This window comes from Suncus etruscus, chromosome 5 (assembly GCF_024139225.1).
Source record: "Suncus etruscus isolate mSunEtr1 chromosome 5, mSunEtr1.pri.cur, whole genome shotgun sequence".
NCBI classification, from domain to species: domain Eukaryota; kingdom Metazoa; phylum Chordata; class Mammalia; order Eulipotyphla; family Soricidae; genus Suncus; species Suncus etruscus.
Window position 1 is genome coordinate 37,190,583 of NC_064852.1, and position 20,798 is coordinate 37,211,380.

The 20,798-nt window shown below is 31.7% G+C and overlaps 1 protein-coding gene across 1 annotated transcript in view; it reads right to left on the reverse strand.

The window, feature by feature from the left end:
- Positions 1–20,798, reverse strand: part of LRP1B (LDL receptor related protein 1B) — a 1,191,264-nt gene that overhangs the window by 448,080 nt on the left and 722,386 nt on the right. The window contains 2 exon segments of the mRNA XM_049772845.1: positions 10,852–10,981; positions 11,548–11,682. Of these exon segments, the coding sequence (XP_049628802.1) occupies positions 10,852–10,981; positions 11,548–11,682 (265 nt within the window).

Below are 20,798 nucleotides of genomic sequence, written 5' to 3' on the forward strand. Positions count from 1 at the left end.
CTGTTTCTTTTTCAATCTATATGTAATTTACTTATTTCCTTATCTCCAGTCTGCCTTACATATAAATATAAGTCAATAATTCCTGGTAATCCATGTTGGACTAACAAACAATTTTGAAAAGCATATAAAGAATAAAATACTTTTGATTTGTTTTTGGGCCACACCTGGTGATGCTCAGGGGTTACTACTGGCTATGCGCTCATTGCCAAAACATAGGCTCCATGTCCACTTTTCTTGCTACATTGTTATCCTGGGTTCTTGTAATTTGCTCCATTATAATACACATTTTCTGTTTATATTATCTGCCATGCTATGACTTCAAACAGAATTCTAAAATACTAAACTGTATACCACTGATATGACTCTGACACATAAATGGCTATGTAATATTATTTAAAATTAATATTTTTTTGTTTTTGGGGGGTCACACCTGGTGGTGCTCAAAGGTTACTCCTGGTTCTGCTCTCAGAAATCACCTCTGCCAGGCATGGGGGCCCATATGGGATGCCGAGATTAGAACTACTGTTAGTCCTAGAATGGCTGCATGCAAGTCAAATGCTCTACCTTTGTGCTCTATCTCCAGCCCTTAAAATTAACTTTTTAAATAGAGTATTCATTAAGTCTCTTTAGCTCTGAACTCATCAGACACATGTTGATGATATATTAGGAAAATACACATCACTAATGTTTCTTTTGTTTGTTTGCTTTTGGGCCACACCTGGTGACATTCAGAGTTATTACTGGCTATGTGCTCAGAAATTTCTCCTGGTTTGGGAGACGATATGGAATGCCGGGGGATTTAACTGCGGTCTGTCCTAGGCTAGTGTGTGCAAGGCTCATGCCCTACCACTTGCTCCACCACTCTACCCCATCACTAATGTTTCTATGCAGCAATCAACAATATCTGCTTTCACTTACTGAAATCTGATATAGTATGTCAATCACTACCTATCAATTCTCAAATTTATTTAAATATCTGATTTAACTGATATTTAGCAATGCTTTTAATGAGACTATAAAAAGCAGTTAAAAGAAAAGTTCCATAGACTATTTTCAAAAGTTTATAGTATAGTGTGGTAATATTTGACCAGTGAAATATATAAATACATACATATTCATAAAGTCACTTTAACTCAAGTTTTTTTAATAAAAGAAGAAAAATTTTGAATTTATATAGAGATAGTTTTAAAACATGTAAAATTTGTTTTTATGTTATGGAATATGTCTTTTTTGGGCAGTCAAATTTAAGAAGTTAAAAGTATTTATTGATTGACTCCATCTGGATCAGAACTGAGTTTGGTAATTATAGTAAAGAAAAATCAAAAATTGAAGAATTATTCAGTAAGAAGAAATGATTGGCATTATAAACATTTGGAAATCACTATGGTAAATCTAAAATAAGTTTCAAGCTTTAGATAAATCACTTATGATAACAATAGCATGCTTAGAAATGGAAGTTAGCAGATGAAGGGTAGGAGGACATGGTAAGCTTTAGTGGAAGCTGAACTTTCAAATCTATTCCTAAAAGAAATAAGTAAATAGATGAAGATATAGTATTTTATGTGATGCAAAGATTAAAGTGAAACTTTTTAATAAATTTAAAGAATAAGCAGTACAATTTATTGGTACTTAAAGCCTTAGATATGAAGAAAGGTCAAAATAGATGTATAATTACCAGTAAAGGATTCAGAAAGAATAGAAATATCAAGTTAAAAAATCCAGTAATAAATAATGGAATGGGGATTCATACCTAGAAATGCTCAAGATTATTTTTGATTCTGTAATCAGGAATCAATCCTGACTATCTCTGGGGAGCCTATGAGGTGCTGGGTCTCAAGTCCAAGTCAGTAAGGCAAGTGCTCTTTCCACAGCCTCTCCAGCATGAAAAATTAATTGTTGAGTAAATATCATTAGGCAAAAAGTATTAAGCAGAATACAATAGAAGTATGCTATCTGACAAAATGTATGCTTAAATTTGTTTTTGAATAAATTTACAAGTGTCTGACTATATAACAAAAAAGCTAAAATCGATTTCGCAGTTATCTTTAGAACCCTAGTCTGAGATAAGTATGAAGAGAAATGACTTTCTTTTTGCCTCCAAAGAGAAAACTGAACTTATTTTAAAAGAAAGAGAAAGGTTGCATAGTAGATAATAAGTCATATAAAAAACAGGTCATAGAGGGGCCGAAGCGATGGAACAGTGGCAGGGCGTTTGCTTTGCATGCAGCTGACCCAGGATGAACATCGGTTCAATTCCCTGGGGTCACAAATGGTCCCCCAGGCCGGAGTGATTTCTGAGAACATAGCCAAGAGTAACCCCCCTGGGTGACACCTGGTGTGGCCCAAAAACAAAACAAAAGAAAACAACAACAAACAAACAAAAACTATATATATATATCTATGTATAGGTCAATATATATATCGATATCTATCTATCTATCATCTATCTATCTATCTCTATATATAAGTCATAGAGAGTGCAGGTATAATAGAACAGCATGACATTATAGAGAGAGTGCAGGTATGATAGAACAACAGGCATGATAGAACAACTATTCTTTTCTTGCATGCACATGACCCAGGACTAATCTCTCTCACCATAACTGGTCCCCTGAGCCTTCCAGGAATGCTCCCTGAGCACAGACCCGGAAGTAAGCCCCAGGATCCATTGAGTATGAGCCCTAATCAAACAGAAAAGTAAAGAAAATGAAGAAAATATTTATCACATGAAATGGCTGAGGAAAACAGGTATCTTTGAGTCCATAATACAAGTGGAAAAATATTTTAAACAAATAAGAAAAAAATTCTAAGGTCACACTCACTGAACAAAATATCAAAACATTTACAGCATGAATTCACATATTCATTTCCCCATATCACTGCATCATCGCTCTATCACAATTAGCCACCAACATTTTTAATTTGTTTTATAAATCACTGACAATTTTACAGCATTTTCCCTCTACTCCTGACATATTTAGAGATAATTACTTATGTTGATGATCCCATGAACAACTCAGCTTATAGTTCGTTTTCATCAATTATAGAAAAGTAGATTTTGTGTTTTTCTCTGTTTTACACAAATAGAAAAAGAATCAAATCTTAATTAGTATGTGAAGTCAATTTATTTTCACGAAATCTTTATACAATCATGTTCCAATATGACACGCTTTCCTTCTATTGATATCTGCTGAACTTGAAATCTTAGCTCAGATTTGGTACTTGGTTCTTGGTTTATGCCAGGCTAATACTAGCTTCTAACCTCACCTAATGCCTGATACAAACTATATACTTGTTTTTAATTTTGATTCTAACATTTCTTTTCTTATTTTTGCAACTTCAAAACTGATCATCATTGTTGCGTGAACCATATAAGCATCTTGATTCATGTTGAAATCAATCCCTGCCATTCATGTTGCTTAAAAATTTTATCTTGTGGCAGAAACTATTAACCACAATGATTTCTGTTTACAAGACCTTTTAGTTTACTATTAACCCTTTATATCATCACTATGAATTTCTTAAATTTCAAATATTTTAGCCTTTAAATCTATCCTAATGCTACATATATATCTAAACATCATCCTCAAGAGCTACTGTAAAATGTTATCTCTCTAATTTAATTATCCCAACAATCAAATATAATACAGTTATTTTATATTAATACATTTTGAATAAACATAAAAATAAAATCAGACACATTTCAATGAAATCAAAGATAGAAATTAATGAAAAATATATAAGCTTGGGTTCCAGACATCATAGAAACTGTCATTTTTCATTTTGATGAGTGCTTACTACCTCAAAAGCAAATATTTAATATGTACCTTTCCTAAGCAGTCTTGCCAAATTTTGGTCTTTTAACTAACAATTGACCTACTTGATTTTCTTCAAAGGACAGCCACTAGAACCTTACTTCTACAAGAGGTATTGAGAACCAGAAATCTTCTGACCTTATGGCCTCCCTGCTTGCCCTTAATCAAATGTGTGATTAGAGAGGAGTTTTTAAAGGTTGAGCTCCCTGGCTTTGAAGTGAGTTTGACATTTCACAGTTCTCCAAGGAATCAGTCTAAGACTTGACTCAAAATTAAGCCTGTGCCACATGCCTTCACCTTTATCATCCTGCTTCTCTCACTTTCTGAACTGCATTCTCATTCTAGGGTCTGTTTCTGTAATGCTAAATGTAATATGCTAATTTGATTATCTGTACTCAGTCTCCTATTTTTTCCAGTTCTACCTTAATGCATCATATTGTCATGATCCCTCTTTTATTCCATGTAACATATCTCCTCTTATTCTGTTTTTTTAACCTCTTACTTTCTGTCATTTCCTCCTTTATCTATGTGCTTTTGTCCCTGACTTTCTTCCATAGTGAAAAAAAAAGAGAAATTTTCCCTTGTATTAAATCTAGTAGCCTTTTGTTTCTTTAACTTAATTTCCCAAATTTTCTTTTATTATGATATAATTTGACTTTTTGTAATTCCCTTATCATATATATATATATATATATATATATATATATATATATATATATATATATATATATATATATTTCGGGATGGGGGTTTCCCAAACTGCTAAGCAACCCAGGGTCTTCTTACTGTCAGTGCTATACAAGGTCCAATTCAAATTAACACTAGGTAATCTAGAGCAGATTATATATTCTTGATTTATTTAAAACCAGGAACTTTTGCCTATTTTATATCCCCATATTGCATTCCACGCACATCACTCCATTATTCTACATGCATCATATCTGCCTATATCCTTAGTGATGGTCTTTACCTAGTCATTTATTTTCCTTAATATGTTACTGGTATATAACATATGCCTTTCTCACTCAAGTGCTCCACAACAATCTCTGCTGATAATTATGTGTTATTACTATCTTAAATTTTAATATATATTCTAATTATATGCTATTTCCTTTTTCTTTGAATCCAGGACAATTATGTGATAATCTTAAGAAAATTATTTATCCATATGAAATATAAGCTTGTTACATTCATCAAATTATTTTGCCTAAAAATTTGTCTTAATTTAAGTATCTGACTTTGCTAAATATTTTGTATAAGTTAAACTAATTTCAAAAAGAAAGCTCATTGTGATAGTAGTGAGTTTATTCATAGCACCATACTTTTGGCACAGATTAAGATTTAGGCATTTCACACAGTAACTGTTCCTATATTGTCAAAATATACTGGCATGATGGCTAAGGAGAAAATGAAGAAATGTTGACAATAACTGGCTCACTTTATATAATAATTAATAAATACCTATTGAGTAAATGGATGAATGTTAAAATATGAAGTTCTCTGCCTGATATTCTCAACTTTCTTAGATAGGAGTATGTATGGTTCCATGTAAAAATTTAGAATATCAATATGAAGTGTTTATTTGGTTTTAATAAAAAATGACATCAAGAAGAAACAGTAATCAAATTTTAAAACTAAACTTCATGTATCTCTATCACAGGAAAATAATTCATTTGATTTCACAGAAATAAATGAAGTCGTATACTTATTATAAATATTAAAATAAGAGAATCTTGATTAAAATAAATTTATTTATTATCCATTAGGTAAGTACACATATATGAACTAAGATATTTATCTATTAAAATTTGTTTTAATAGAAAAAATTTTTTCTTAAGGTTGTAATAGTATTTGCTTAATATTTATAATTTATGTACAGAATTATTTTTTGTTTTTTAGGCCACACCTAGTAATACTCATGGGCTATAAGTCTAACTTGTGTCTGATTGAGCTTTTAAAGAGTAGATGGGTCAAATGTTGATCAAAGAAGAAAAATGTTACTCTCTTTGTGATATATTAATATGGCATTTATCTAATGAACAAATATGCTAAATTAATAAAATAATTATATTAATTTGTATTTCATAAATGTAGGGAAAATTGTATCAGACCTGTACAGTAACAAAGAAAATTTAGTATGTTGGTAGAATATGAATGTAATTTGAAATCAAAGGGGAAAATGCTTTGTCCTTTAATTTACTAAATTTAGTGTATAAGAGAGATATAACCTATCTCTTTTATAGGGTGTGGTATAGAACAATAAAATATTACAATTATAGGAGCCTGAGTGATAGTACGGTGGTAGGCTGACCCAGGACAGAACTGGGTTCGATACCCAGTGTCTCACATGGTGCCCTGAGCCAGGAGCGATTTCTTAGCACATTGCCAGAAGTAACCCCAGACCATCACTTGGTGTGGCCCTAAAACAACAACAACAAAAATTACAATTATAGAGAGTAGTTTACTGTAGTTTTAAAAACAACATGAAAACTATTCCAGTTATCTCTTAGTTTTTAAGTCATTTCAAAATTGGAAATATTAAAACAAACATTTTGTTCACAATTTTTCAATTCTGTCAGGAACAAAGATTTTCTTCACATCAACTGTGATAGTATCAGCTTGTGTGAGATAAAGATAACTAAGCTAAAAATTCATTTCCTGGCATTGCTGCTGGCAGTTAGTTGGGACCATAGCTATGATTAGTTGCTCTTTTACTAGACAGCTTGGAATTCTCCAATTGAATGGGTTGATTCAAAGTATATTTTCCAAGAAACGGGGAAAATTTTATCATCTTTTTATGCTATAGTCTCAGAAATTATTTAAGTTCTACCTACATTATAGTAACAGGTCCACCCAAATGCAAGTCTATGGAAAGGGTTTTCTGGAGCCAGAGTGATAGCACAGTGTCAGGACATTTGCCTTGCAAGTGGCCCACCTGGGGTGGACTGGGGTTTCAGTTCCTGGCAAACCATATGGTCTTCTGAGCCTGCCAGAAGTGATTTCTGAGCACAGAGTCAAGAGTAACCACTGAGCGTGGCCAGGATTGGCCCATAAACCAAAAAAAAAAAAAAAAAAAAAAGGTGGGTTTCTAGTTTTCCATTTTGAGAGGAGTCAATGTAGATTTAAAAAAAAAGTGTGGCAGATATTGAAAAGTAACATATACCAGAGATCTCTAAGTTAATAAAAATAATAAAATTTTAATTTATTCAAGCTAAATTAGTAAGAACATCTTGAGTGCAGGAAGAATGCATTGTTTAATATATACATTTTAGATTATTTTATCACTGTGTGGATGAAGCACCAAGTAAAAGAATAAAGCCAAATAAGAATTTTTTTCGACAGAAGGTTCAATATTAAGATGTCAACGCAGGAAATTCTATCAAAAACAAGTGACTTTTATGACAAAAGAAACAAGTGACCCAAACAACAAGTTATACACTAGCACTCGAGGGGGCTAAGGGTTGAAGTATGTGAGGCATACTGGGAACAGGAGCAGAGGATTCAACACTGGTGGTGGGAATTGCCCTAATTAACTGTCACTGTGTATCTTAAATATTACTGTGAAAGACTTGTAATTCACATTGGTCTTAATAAAAATTATATAGAAAGTGACTTTTGAGTCATTACAGAAACAAATAAAAATAATTTTTGTTCTGCTCCATATTATCTTTTTATTATTTTATTATTTATTTATTTTGAGGCCACACCCAGCGATGCTCAGGAATTATTCCTGGCTCTGCTCTTAGAAATCACTCCTGGTTCAGGGTACCATATGGGATGCCAGGGATTGAACTCAGGTCCGTCCTAGGTCAGCCCCATTCAGACAAACGCCCTAGAGCTGAGCTATCACTCAGACCTCTTTTTATTATTTTATTTTACCTTTTTTTCTTTTGCTATACTTTATAGTGTCTAAGGTTCACTTTTTGCAGTCATTAGAGGACCATATGTGATTCCTGGGATTAAATGGGGTCAGTAGCATGAAAGACAACTGTTTAACTACTGTACTATCATACTGAGATAATAATGTCTTTTTAAAATTCACGACATCAAAATCTTCTGATTAATAAAAACTGAGTTTGTTTAGCTACCTAGTGTTATACTTTTTAGACAGGACCATTTCCAAGCACAGGTCTATGAAAAATCTTAAAAAATATGACAATTCGATAACATGAGTCAGTGTGTATTTATTTTTATGTTTTTGTTTTTATTTTGGATCATACTATTCAGAACTTACTCAAACTATGTTCAGGACTTACTTCCAGCTTTATATTTAGGGATCATTCCTGTTTGGCTTAGGAGGACCATATGGAGTACCAGGGATTGCAAAAAAGCAACCTACCTGCTGCACTACTATTCTGGATTTATGATGAAAGTTGATTTATAATGTATTTATAATATGTTATATAGATTGACTTCTTTGTATTTCAAGATTTTAATATTGCTTATCTAATATACATTTATTAACCATCATGGTTTTTACTCCCCTCCATCCCAAGAAGCACACAAATTCTATCAATATAAATATACTTCATTTTAATATTTTTGTTTTAATATCAGTGAAAAATTGAGTCATATTAGCAATGAAAGAAACACAGTAGAATAAAACAATATAAGGTTTTTGAATAAGAATGCTGCTAAGTAACTTAATAAAAAGGAGCTACCAGTTAGCCCTTAACCAATCATTTAACTATACTAACTTTGGTTTTATAAAAATAGAACAAACCCATTTAGCATTTTTTCTCACAGAGTTATTGTAATAATAGATTATTCCATTGAAAAAAATAGTAAGCAAATTAGTAAGACTGAATACACAGAATTTATAAAGATGTAAAGACTGGGAGCTATTTTGTCACAACATAGTACTATGACATATTAGTAACACAGGGAAGTTAGTAAAATTTAGCACAATTAAGCATAATAAGAAGAGCACTATAGGTAAAAGAAATAAAATATGAAATGTTTAAAGATATTCAAACAACAAGATGAGCCTTTTAAATTGCTTGCAAGACCAAAGTTGTAGTTATAGAAGTTCAAATAAAAAGATTTTGATGTGATATATTTAAAAGTATTCCAACAAAATTTGGAATTCATGCCAGAGTTATTTGATAAAGTGTTTAAGAATTATATTAAAATCAAGTACAATATTCTCTGATTTATTTAAGACATAAACTAAAAATCTATGTGATGTAGTAAGTATAATTTAAAACAGTAATTAGGATAAAGGCAGATTGTAGTATGAAGAAAGACTGAGAATAGAAGACTAATGACACTGTTTTTGTTTTATTATATTTTGAGGCTACACCCAGTTGAGCTTAAGGTTATCTTTGTTGGTCATGTGTTAGACAAGTGTCTGAATTACCCCTATGTTCCTTAAGTCTGATTATTTAAAAGAAAACTTCATTCACTGCTGGTGGGAATGCCATCTAATCCAGTTTTTGTGGAAACCAATATGGATATTCCTAAAACAACTAGAAATTGAGCTCCCATATGATCCATCAATACCACTCCAATATACCCGAGGAACACAAAAACACAATACAAAATGCCCTCTGCATGCAATGGTTCATTGCTGCACTATTTACAATAGCCAGAATCTGGAAACAACCCAGATGCCCAACAACAGATGAGTGGCTGGAGAAACTAAGGCACATATACACAACTGTATAATATTATCAGCTGCCAGGAAAAATGAAGTCATAAAATTTTCCTATATATGGATGAACATAGAAACTATTATGCAGAGTGAAATGAATCAGAGGCAGAGAGAAAGACACAGAATAGCCTCACTCATCTGAGGGTTTTAAGAAAAATAAAAGACAGTATGGCAATAATACCCAAAGACAATAGAGATGAGGGCTGGAAGAACCAACCCACGATATGAAGCTTAACACAAAGAGTGGTAGGCGTAATAAGAGAATAACTACACCAATAACAATCACGACAATGGTAGTGAGAGAAACAGAATATCTGTCTCTAAAACAGGTAGGGGTTGGGGTGGAGGAAGATGGGGGGCATTATTTTGGGGGGGCACACCAGGTGGCACACAGGGGGTACTTCTGACTCTGCACTCAAAAAATCGCTCCTGGTTCTAGGGACCATATGGATGCCAGGATCAAAACCTGTGGCCTGTCCTGGGTCAGCCATGAGCAGCTTGCAAGGCAAATGCCCTGCTGCTGTGCTACCACTCTGGCCCCAGATTAGGGGGGAAGGAGCATTTGTGACAGGAAGGTTGCATTGGTGAAGTGAGGTGTACTTTTTATGACTGATTCCCAACTACAAACATGTTTGTAACCATGGTGCTTAAATGAAGATACTATAAAAAAAATAGAAAAAGTAAATAAAATGTCAGTGGAACTTGGTGTAAACTGACTTTGTTTCTGTTATAGATATTTTTAGTTTTAATTTTAATAAAACATCTAAACAGAAAAGTGTAAATATTAAATATAAAGAAAGCATACCTATCTAAACTAAAAGAAACCTACCAAAACAAGAAAAATGGAACAGATATGTTAATTTGGCACTAGCCTATATAGAAATGGATATTAAAGATATAAAATATTTTCAAATAAAAATGATTATCAATTGAATATTCATTATTTTTTTTGTTATTTTGGGAGGATATATCTGCTATTGCTCAGGAAATACTCCATGTTATTCAGACTGGTTAAGTCCTGGGAGACCATATGGGGTATTGTAATAGAATTTGGATAGACTGTAATATATCAGTCCAGTCCTTTAATTCACTAAATCATTAATTTTATAAATAATTACTTATTATAAAAGCAGTCCTAGGATGGATTCTGAAGTTTAAAATATAAATTAAAAAATCTTGGTTTTTTTAATTTGAATTGATACATACATAAGGTGCAAGTAATAGTGGAATTAACTTTCTTCTCTTTAGATAAGTTAGTAATAAGCATAGAATCACTTTATGGTTAATATATGTATACACATATATTAATTAATATTAATTCTATTTTTAAAATAAATATTAAAAAGTCTCAATTCCAACTAAAAGATGTAAATTATAAATTACCCCTTTTCTGGGTGTACAGCTATAGATCTTGGTTGATCCAAATCTTCAGATATGATTACAAAACGAAATGAGCCATTTAGTCTTGCAACTTCAATTAAGTTGAAGCCATGATCTGTCCAATATATGTTACCTAAAAAAATACAGTCTATTGAATATACAGTTTGATATAAAAATACTTTAACTAGAAATGATTAATATTAATATTTGAACATTCATGTAACAAGATATCAAATGCATTTACTATATTAATAAAATTTATATTTACTAAGGACAAAACTACAAATAGAGATATAAATACATAATTACATATATTTATGATTTAAACAATCTAAAAATATACTAGATATATTTAAAGCAAATTTAAATTTCTTTCTTCTGGAAAATAAATAGATTTTAATTTCCAACTAATTGTAGGGCTGGACATAGCAACAACAACAAAAACTAACACCTTTTTACTTGCCTCATAGGAGTCTCAGGAGATTTATGGAAAATAAAAGTAAATTGCCTAAAACTGCTAAAAGTACTATTCAAAGTCACAAAAATATTAGAAAAATTTGAGACAAAAGTAAAGCAAACTATTTGTTCCTATATATATGTATACATATAAAGTTTTATATATTTTAATGAAGCAAAATATTTTCAACAAAACACATATAAAACAAAAACACACACAAAAAATTTCCGAAGGGTTTATACCAGCAATCCAGTCAATAGCTATCCCTTCGACTCTCCCCAAGCCATTGGTAATGATATCTTCTTTCCAAGTCTGATCTCTTTTAGCTCGGCTAATCTTATTGAAGCCCATGTCTGTCCAGTAGATAGTATCATTTCCTATGAATAAGGCAGAGGGAAACAAAACAAAAGAAAAAGAACAAACATGGCCTATTTAAAGTATCTTTGAAGATATTAGCATCAAAACACATTAGCAATTGTGGAATTATCATTCTAGGTGGGCTCATAATAAAATTATATATTTATATACATTATAAAAACATTATGTACATTATAAAAACTTCAGGATAATTTACTAGTAAAAGAGTAAGAATAATATTAAAATAATACAAAGAAACAAAGTCAATGAATTTTTAAATAGGTTTGAAATATTTATAGAAACATTCCATCACCTATTTTATTTTTAAGTTCATTTAAGCCTATGTATTTCTTTTCATTTACCTATTACTTTTAAACACTTATTTTTCATTATTTTATATTTTCAATCAAATCATGCTATTTATAGGTGCAACACTTTTCTTCAAATCTTTTCCTAACTATGAGGACTCTAAATATAAATCCATTATTATTAGGGCAAATCAACTCAATAAAGTTTCAGAGATGAAAACTACAAAAGATCATTTCAGTGATGTCAAGGGCATTTTAAATATAAGGCTATTCAAAAAGTATAAGACTTAAACATTCTTTATCTTCCAATTAATTTCTTCAGAGGTACCTGTTCCCAAATGCCAATTACAAATCCCTTATATTATTTTCTAAGATTTCATTGTACAAATGAGCTTAAGAATGCTTGAAGAATGGATCTATGCCATCATAGAATCTTTAAATAACAGGGCTTTTGGAATATTTGAATGAAAAATGTGTCTAATGACTATAAATGAAATGTATTATGTATGCATGCATTTGCATAAAAGGTAGAAATTATAGATTAGTGAATTTAAGTACAGCTACCAGAAAGACACTGGGGATAATTCATTAAATAATAAATTTTCCACCAACTAAGTAAGTTTTTTTTTTTGTTGTGACCTACATGGTCATTTGAAGAACAAATCCTTTAAGACCAATATAATTTCCCTCTGGCACAGTGAAAGACTATGGAAATAAAGAAAAAGAAATTAGTATAATAAAGTCATTTATCAGTAAGTTTTGGGATTCCACTTGAATTGAATATATTCTAATTTATTGGAAGAAATAATCCAAATAAACCCTTTATCTACAATATTTTAGTCAAACACACATGTTTAAAGAGGAGCAGACAAACCATTTTTCAAATATATATCTGGAACCTATGTCTTGTTTGATTTTTTAATTTTGAAAAATATCAATTAACATATTTTAGTTATTAAAGAAGTGAATCAAGAAAACAAGCAATGCTTTACTTAGTTATATATATTTAGTTGAATTCTCTTCTATAAACATTACTCATATAAATTAAAATGGCTACTTTATATTTACATTTGTACATAAGCAAACTTTAAAAATTTTTTTGGGGGGAATACATGGTGATACCCAGCCCAGAAGTTACTTATGACTCTACTCAGAATGTAGTACTGGAGGTTTGGGGAATACATAGGGATTCCAGGGATTAAAACCAATTTAGCTGCATGTCAGGTAAGTATACTGTATATGCATCTCCTAGGCAAGTAATCTATTTTTTTTTTTTTATAATTTTTGTGCCACACGCAGTGATGCTCAGGAGCTACTCCTGGCTATGCGCTCACAAATCGCTCCTAGCTTGGGGAACCATATGAGAAGTCGGGGCTTGAACCAAAGTTCCGTCCTACGTCAGCTGCGTGCAAGGCAAACACCCTAATACTGAGCCATCACTCGGCCTCCTATAAAGTAATCTTAATACTGAACAATAGTATCATCTATCTGAATGTTCTCCCTAAAAATCTGTCTTGCCATTTTCACATTACAAATCCATATCATAATGTTATGATGAATGGGTTATCAACATGTATTTCTTGGCTTAGAGAGCTCAGATTTTTCTTTACAATTTCTTCACCCTCAACCAATTCATCAGCCACTCTTCTCATATTAATTTTATCATATGTACTTCTGGTCCTTTTCTTATTTCTTTGAAATGAAATCCATCATCTGAGCACTTCTCACAATCTTTACTATTTAGGTGTAATCTAATCAGATATGAGGTATTATAATATTTCCCTAACTTGTTGCAGTCAGAAAAAACTACAAAATACAGTTCATTGACAAAATAAAATGAATTAAATATCTAGAGTATATGAGGAAGGTCAAAAATAAAATAAACATTTCAAAGAAATATTTCAAAAATAAATAAAATATGTTTTATTTATTTTATATTTATTTTTATATGAGGAAGGTCAAAAATAAAGCTTAAAAGAAAAAAATTTATTTCATGCTATATAGTTTCATTGATATATTAGTTTTGTTTCAGATTTTTTTTCTAGTAAATAAACACGAATGTGTTTTAGAGGAAGGAAAGAGGTCATGTGTTGATGTATTTAAGGGAATTAGTCAATGTACCTTTAAAGGGTGATGACTCAATCCCCTCTAATGGCAGTTGGACTGGAATACTCACCAATGGATTGAGATATGCCTTACTGTAATTGATAACTGCCCCAACTATAAAAAGGAGAATCTGGCAGCTATTTGGGGGGGCACACACGGGGTAAAGACCAGAGCAGAACCTGCAGATCCAGATAAAAGCATCAGCAAGATGCTGGTCGCTCTCTCTCCCTCTCCTTTTTCCTCTTCCTCTCCTCCTCCATCTCCTCATTGCCCCCTCCTTCCCCTTCCCTTTCCACTCCTCCCCTTCCACTTCCCTCCTTTTCCCTCTTTCCCCCTGTTCCCCTTCCTTTCTGTCCCTTGCACTCAGATTGCCACAGAATCACAGATTGCCCCAGAATTCTTCCAGCTCTACAGACTGACTGCGATCTCTCTTTATGTCTCTCGAGGCCCCTGCCCCCGCAGACTTCAGGAGCCTTGCAGAAATGAATGGCAATGATGCTTCTACCGCTTTCTCTCTGCCCTGCTCCTCTTTAGGGCCGCTTGGGTGGTAGTGGTCTGGGTCGCTATAATAATTAAGCAGTTAAGATATTGTGTAAAGTATGCACAGAAAATGAAAAATTAATGTTTGAGATGTGTCTTTTAGGTGAGAAAATTATTTTTGTTCATAGTGGGTCTCAGGTCATTAATTGCGCGCGCACATGCGCGCGCGCAGACACACACACACACACACACACACACCACAAAACCTCTTAGTCCAGTCATTGATAAAAGAATAAAACAACATAGCCCATCCCCAGAGAGAAGTTGGCACAATTTATTATTTTATGGGTTTTTTTTTTTTTTGCTTGTCTTTTTTTTTTTTTTTTTTTTTTTTTTTTTTTACCAGCTTGGGCTCTTCCAACAGTTATTTATTTGAGGGTCATGATTTTAATTTGTTAACCGTTGTACATAGAATATATTAACTATAAAAATAGTCTCTGGTACATAGAAATAAAGTGCAAACCATTTGGTGAATGCTTGAATAAATGAGATACACCGTATGATGACTTGTGAAGGAATACTACAGAGAGATCTCACAATGAGAAACTTAGTAAGTTACCATAAGTATGCTTAGAAAATAATAGCTAATGAGTTATAAAATGTAGTGTAAGTTGGATAGCATATATTTGTCATTCCAAATGTTTTTAAAGAGCTCAGAGAAGAATTCACAATAAAATTCACAAGCAAAAAAAGTAGTTTCTCTCATTTTGTTCATGATTATTGTATTATTCTTCAATTATATTATATTATAATATATATTATATATAATATATTATATACATTATAAAATTATATTTTTATCCCTATAGCATCCAGTTTTATATAATCAAAAAGCATTATTTTCCACATAAATCCATTTCCCACATATTATAAATGTCCTGTACTTTTAATGCAATATTGAATAAAATAACACCTTTCTGCATTCCTTACAAATGGACTATGTTTAATTTGTTGTTAAAGACATAGTGTTTGCTAATGCATTCTACATCAAGGATTTCTTAAATATTAACTTGGAAGACAATAGATGCTAAATATTTAAGTTTTTTTAAAGGTCATGTATACTATAATATTCTGAAAAATTTATAGGTTTTTTTCCATCCCTTTAAAAATATTTGGAAGATTACCCAAAATTTAGTCATGTGACAAATGAGAGTGTTGTAAATAAATAATTCTCATATGAATTTAAATTAAATATATATTACCTTAAGACATGTGATAAAGGCTAATAAATATTTTAGCTATAGACTCAAACAACTAAGCTTTAGTTCAAGATAATAACAATGACAGGCTCCAATAAGAATTATGAACAAAGAATGGCAATCAATTTAAAGGGCACCATACAGAGAGATTAGTGGACAGTCTTTATTAGTTATAAACAATGGCAGTATTAATAAAAATTAATAAAAATGTAAAAAATGAAAAAACCTCTTGAGTTATGTAAGGATACTCTTGTCATACTAGAAGTTTAAAAGTGATGTTTATTTTTCATATTTAATTAAAAATAATATTTATAATTGGTTTACATTTTACTAATTAAATATCTGTACTAATGCAATTATGCCCAAGTAAGATGACCAAGCAACTGCAAGCCAGATAAGATAAAGATCACTGCTAATATAGGGTTTGCATTCTCATTATGGCCTCTCCCTTTAGGCAGCCACTATTTTCATTTCTATCAAGACAAATCTTTTTGGGGGGTGTTGTAGGATACCTGATGGTGCTCAGGGCGTTTGCCTGGCTCTGTGCTCAGAAATCACCCCTAGAAGGCTTAAGGGACCATATGACTTAAGATAGCAGAGATTGAATCTGTGTAGGCCTCTGCAATCAAGTTCCCTACCTGCAGTGCTATCATTCCAGCCCTTCAAGATAAATCTTCATGTTGTTTTGTTTTATAAATGGTATCACACAGTATATGATTTTACTTGCTAACTCTCATTCAACAATATAATCAATACATAGTTTTGTTGTAATTACTGTATCTTGGTATACATTTTGTTAATGTTATTTTTAACATTTGTGTTCAATTTCAGCCTTTTATAAATAATATGTGTGTTCTATTTTATGTCTTGTAGTGAACAAGCATGCATTAATATTGAATAAGTGCTAGATCTGGTAAGAAGTTACCTACAAAGAAGTACTAATTTAAAATATTACTTAATTTGTATCTAATATCCATATTTTTCAACCTCTATTATTGAACACCAATATTTCTTTATCATCTGGGCCAATGCAATTTATAGTGTAGATAAATTGTACAGACAATCGCAAATCATGCTACAGATAAATAAGACATTGCAAAGATTTCAGGAACTCACTTAACATGTTTATCTATTTTGATTAATGTTTACTCGGCAGATAAGGAAAATGACTGGGGTCTATGAAGCAATGGCTTTAAAATGTAATTATTATTATTATGTTTGGACACATCTGGCAGCATAAAGGGTTATTCCTGCTCAGTGCTCAGAAACAGCTGCTGGCAGGATTGAGGGAACATATCGGATGCTGTGGATCGATCACGAGTTCGTCCCTGGTCGGCTATTGATATAGTCCCCTAAACTGTAAATTATTAATTAGCAAAGAGCAGTTTTTTCACCAGCCCTGAGTAAATTAAAGAGGTGGCAATCCCAACATAATTGCACTATTTTTGAGTACTCTGTAATATTTGAATGTATTTTTAAGATGCATGTATCAGACGACTTATCAAACATTTCCGAGTGTCTATGTCTTTTGGTTTGTTTGTGATTTGGGGTGAAAATGAGAAGAACAACAATGGCAGCAGTCATTATATGCAGTCATTATGTAAAACCATAACACTAATATAATCAATGATGTGAATCTTGGTTCTTCTTTAGTGTTACATTATTGTTATTATATAAATAAAACCAAGTGATATTAGGCTGAGGGAAAATAGTGAAAATGTCCAAAATATGAGATCTACTGACATGGGATTAAGTGTTTAATTGCCAGCTCGAATAATTACTTTTCCTATATTTATATATATGTATATATATAACTACATATGAATATATAGTAAGAAATTGCAGACATAATAACTTTTTATTCACAAATTTTGCTAATACTATTTAAAGCATTGCTCATAAATTCATGATTATCTTCTCAATCTTAATAAATTGTATATTTGTAGGTTTTATATATTCTGTATTAAAATTAAAATTTTAATTAACTACATTTAACTACAAAAAAAAGAAAAAAAGGGGCTGTCGGATAGTAGTACTAGTACTTGCTTGCAAGTAGTGAATCTAGGTTAATTCTCTCCATCTAGTTAAATCCATCTAGGTTAAATCTCTCCATATAGTTCCCTTAGCCTGACCAGGAGTGATTTCTAAGAGCAGAGCCAGAAGTTTGTCTTGAGCATCTTGGATGTGGTGAAAAAAACCCACAACTTTATCAATTTGTGACTTATTTTTAATTTTGTGAAATTTTAGTAGTTTAATTATATATCTACATAGTTGTCACAAACCAGAAAAATTTAAAAATATGTATTTATTATAGATGGGATATAAGGAATCACAAAAAAATGCCCAAAGTCATAGCAACTGGAAAGTTTGTATATAGAACTGTGCTTATACTGGTAGGGAGATGGGAAGCCACTGTGAGAGGTCTTGGAATACTGGTATAGAAAACAGACTCTATGGTGATGGGTGTATTATTGAAATAATTTGTTCAGACTCCAGAATATAGTACAGTGGATAATGTGCTTGCCTTGCATTCATTCCATTTGGGTTAAGTTTGTGGCAACTCTACATGTTCTCCAGAGCATGACCAATAGTAATTCCTGAATATCGAAGATGGTGCTAAAAATACTCAACACAGAAAATTAAGTTGTAAAAATAAAAAGTTCAATTAATGATGTTGTAAACCCAGTCCTTCAATAAAAATTGTGCAAAAAACAGTGGTAGCGTTTTTCCTTGCACGCAGAAGGATGGTGGTTCAAATTCTGACATCCTATATGGTCCCCCAAGCCTACCAGGGGGGGATTTCTGAGCACAAAGCCAGGAGTAATCTCTGAGCGCTGCCGGGTGTGACCCAAAACAACAACAACAACAACAACAAAATGTGCAAAAAAGAATATCTTGCTAGACTTCCAATACTATTTTTATGGAATGTTATGTGTAGCACTAACTCATGAATGCTGATAAGTTGTTTAGTAATTTACTAATCATATTTGTTTCATTATTTAGACATGCAATATTATATTCTATATTTTAATGTTGAGTTTTAATTTATATAGAATTCTTTTTGTATTGTTACATAGGTTGCTTTTATATAGTTACTTAATACTGTAAATGTGATCTTAATTATCACATAGGATTTCTATCTTTTCTAGATACAAAAGAAAAGTCTTGAGGCAATATGTAATCAATATAAACTCATAGTACATCTGTTTATTCAGAAATGCATTTTAACTGTTGAGATAGTAAAAGATATTCCTAACTCATTAGCAATCTCACCACCAAATTTCACTAGAAATTTAATTACTTACTGTAAGTTTAACTGGAAGATAACTTTCAGATATCTTTTTCTTTTGAGGTCAGAAATATAATCATTGTATGTCTCTCTTTCTCTCTCATTTAGTCATTTAATATTACCTTAACAAAAAAGCTCTGAATTGTTATTTCCACATTTACACTGACTTTTTTAGTACATGCACTACACTAATTTCTTTGGCTTAGCTAAAATATTAATTTCTAGAATAATCTTAATTATAAAACTTTGACAGACATAAAAGTCTATCTAAATTAAAGTTTGGTTCTAATCCAAACCTTTATTGTCTAATTTTTTTAAAAAAACTGCAGTGAACTTCCAGAATTCACAGCATTTTCAATAATCATGTCTCAATGTAGTAGTTTGGTTCTGTTAATCCAGATACCAGAATCTTCTTCCAACCCTACATAAGTACTCAAACAAAGAGCCACTCATACAAACATTATATACTGTTAATGGAAATTAAGGGGCATATTGGCTGGGGCACTCATTTGAACATGAAAACTTCAACAAATAAATTAGGTAACTTTATTCTTCAAGTTTGCTAGCCATATCCACTTCAGATGATTTTTCAGCATCAAATTTGCACCATTTCCAAATCTCACAAAATTTCCCTGTGCTATCTCTACTTTCCTCCACTGATCTCAATATGTCACACTCACCACTACTCCATTCTTGACTACGCTATATCCATAACTTAGCCTTCATTTTCTAGGACAATCTAGACCACATATAGACCTCCTTTGGGGGGGTATATTTTTTAAAATGGCTGGCTTTAGAAATGGATGCACTTTAAAGCAAATTATCAAAGGAGTTATTGATGTGGCTTGAAGTCATAAAATACATAGCCAGCAGTTGGGAAAGCCTCAATTTAATGCCAGTACTGTGCAGTTCTCCCAAGAACTATTAATTATATCTCTGATGGTCCCTATACCTCCTGGATGAACATCACTGAGTGGACCTGGTTCTGCAAGCCAGAATAATGTGAGTATTTCCTATTTTTGAAAAATAGGGAAGTCACAGAATTTTGAATTTAGATTTGCTAAATTGTGCTTTCCAAAAGAAAACAGGATGGCCACACACTGAAAAAGTTGTTCATTGTCATTCATAATTAGAGAAATGCTAATTGAAATAATGAGATATGATCATAATGTCTTTGGAAATTATGCATATTTAATTCTGGAAACAGCCATAATTGGCAAGATTGTGGTGAGAAAGGAACCATTATTCATTTTTATTGGTAATACAATTTAGTTCAACCTCTATTGAAATAAAATACGGATATCTGTTCAACTAAGAAATAGAACTCTCATACAAACCTTTAATACTACTTCTTAACATATACTCTCCAATACATATGTAAATGTAGATATATACATATATATATTCATTGATATACATATGACATGGCCAAAATATACAAACCACCCAAATTCAAAACAATGACGAATAGACCAAAAAGTTGTGGCATATAACCAATAGAATACAGGGAAGCTCTAAGAAAAAATAATAATAAAATTTGCAGTGACATAGATGGAATTAAAGGTTCTCATGCTTCCTGATGCAAGGGAAAAGAAAGGGAAGATACAATATATTCTCTCTCACATATAAGGTTTAAATATATACAATATTCACAACAAGTGGTCAAAGGCAGTTGAACAAGACAATTGATCCAT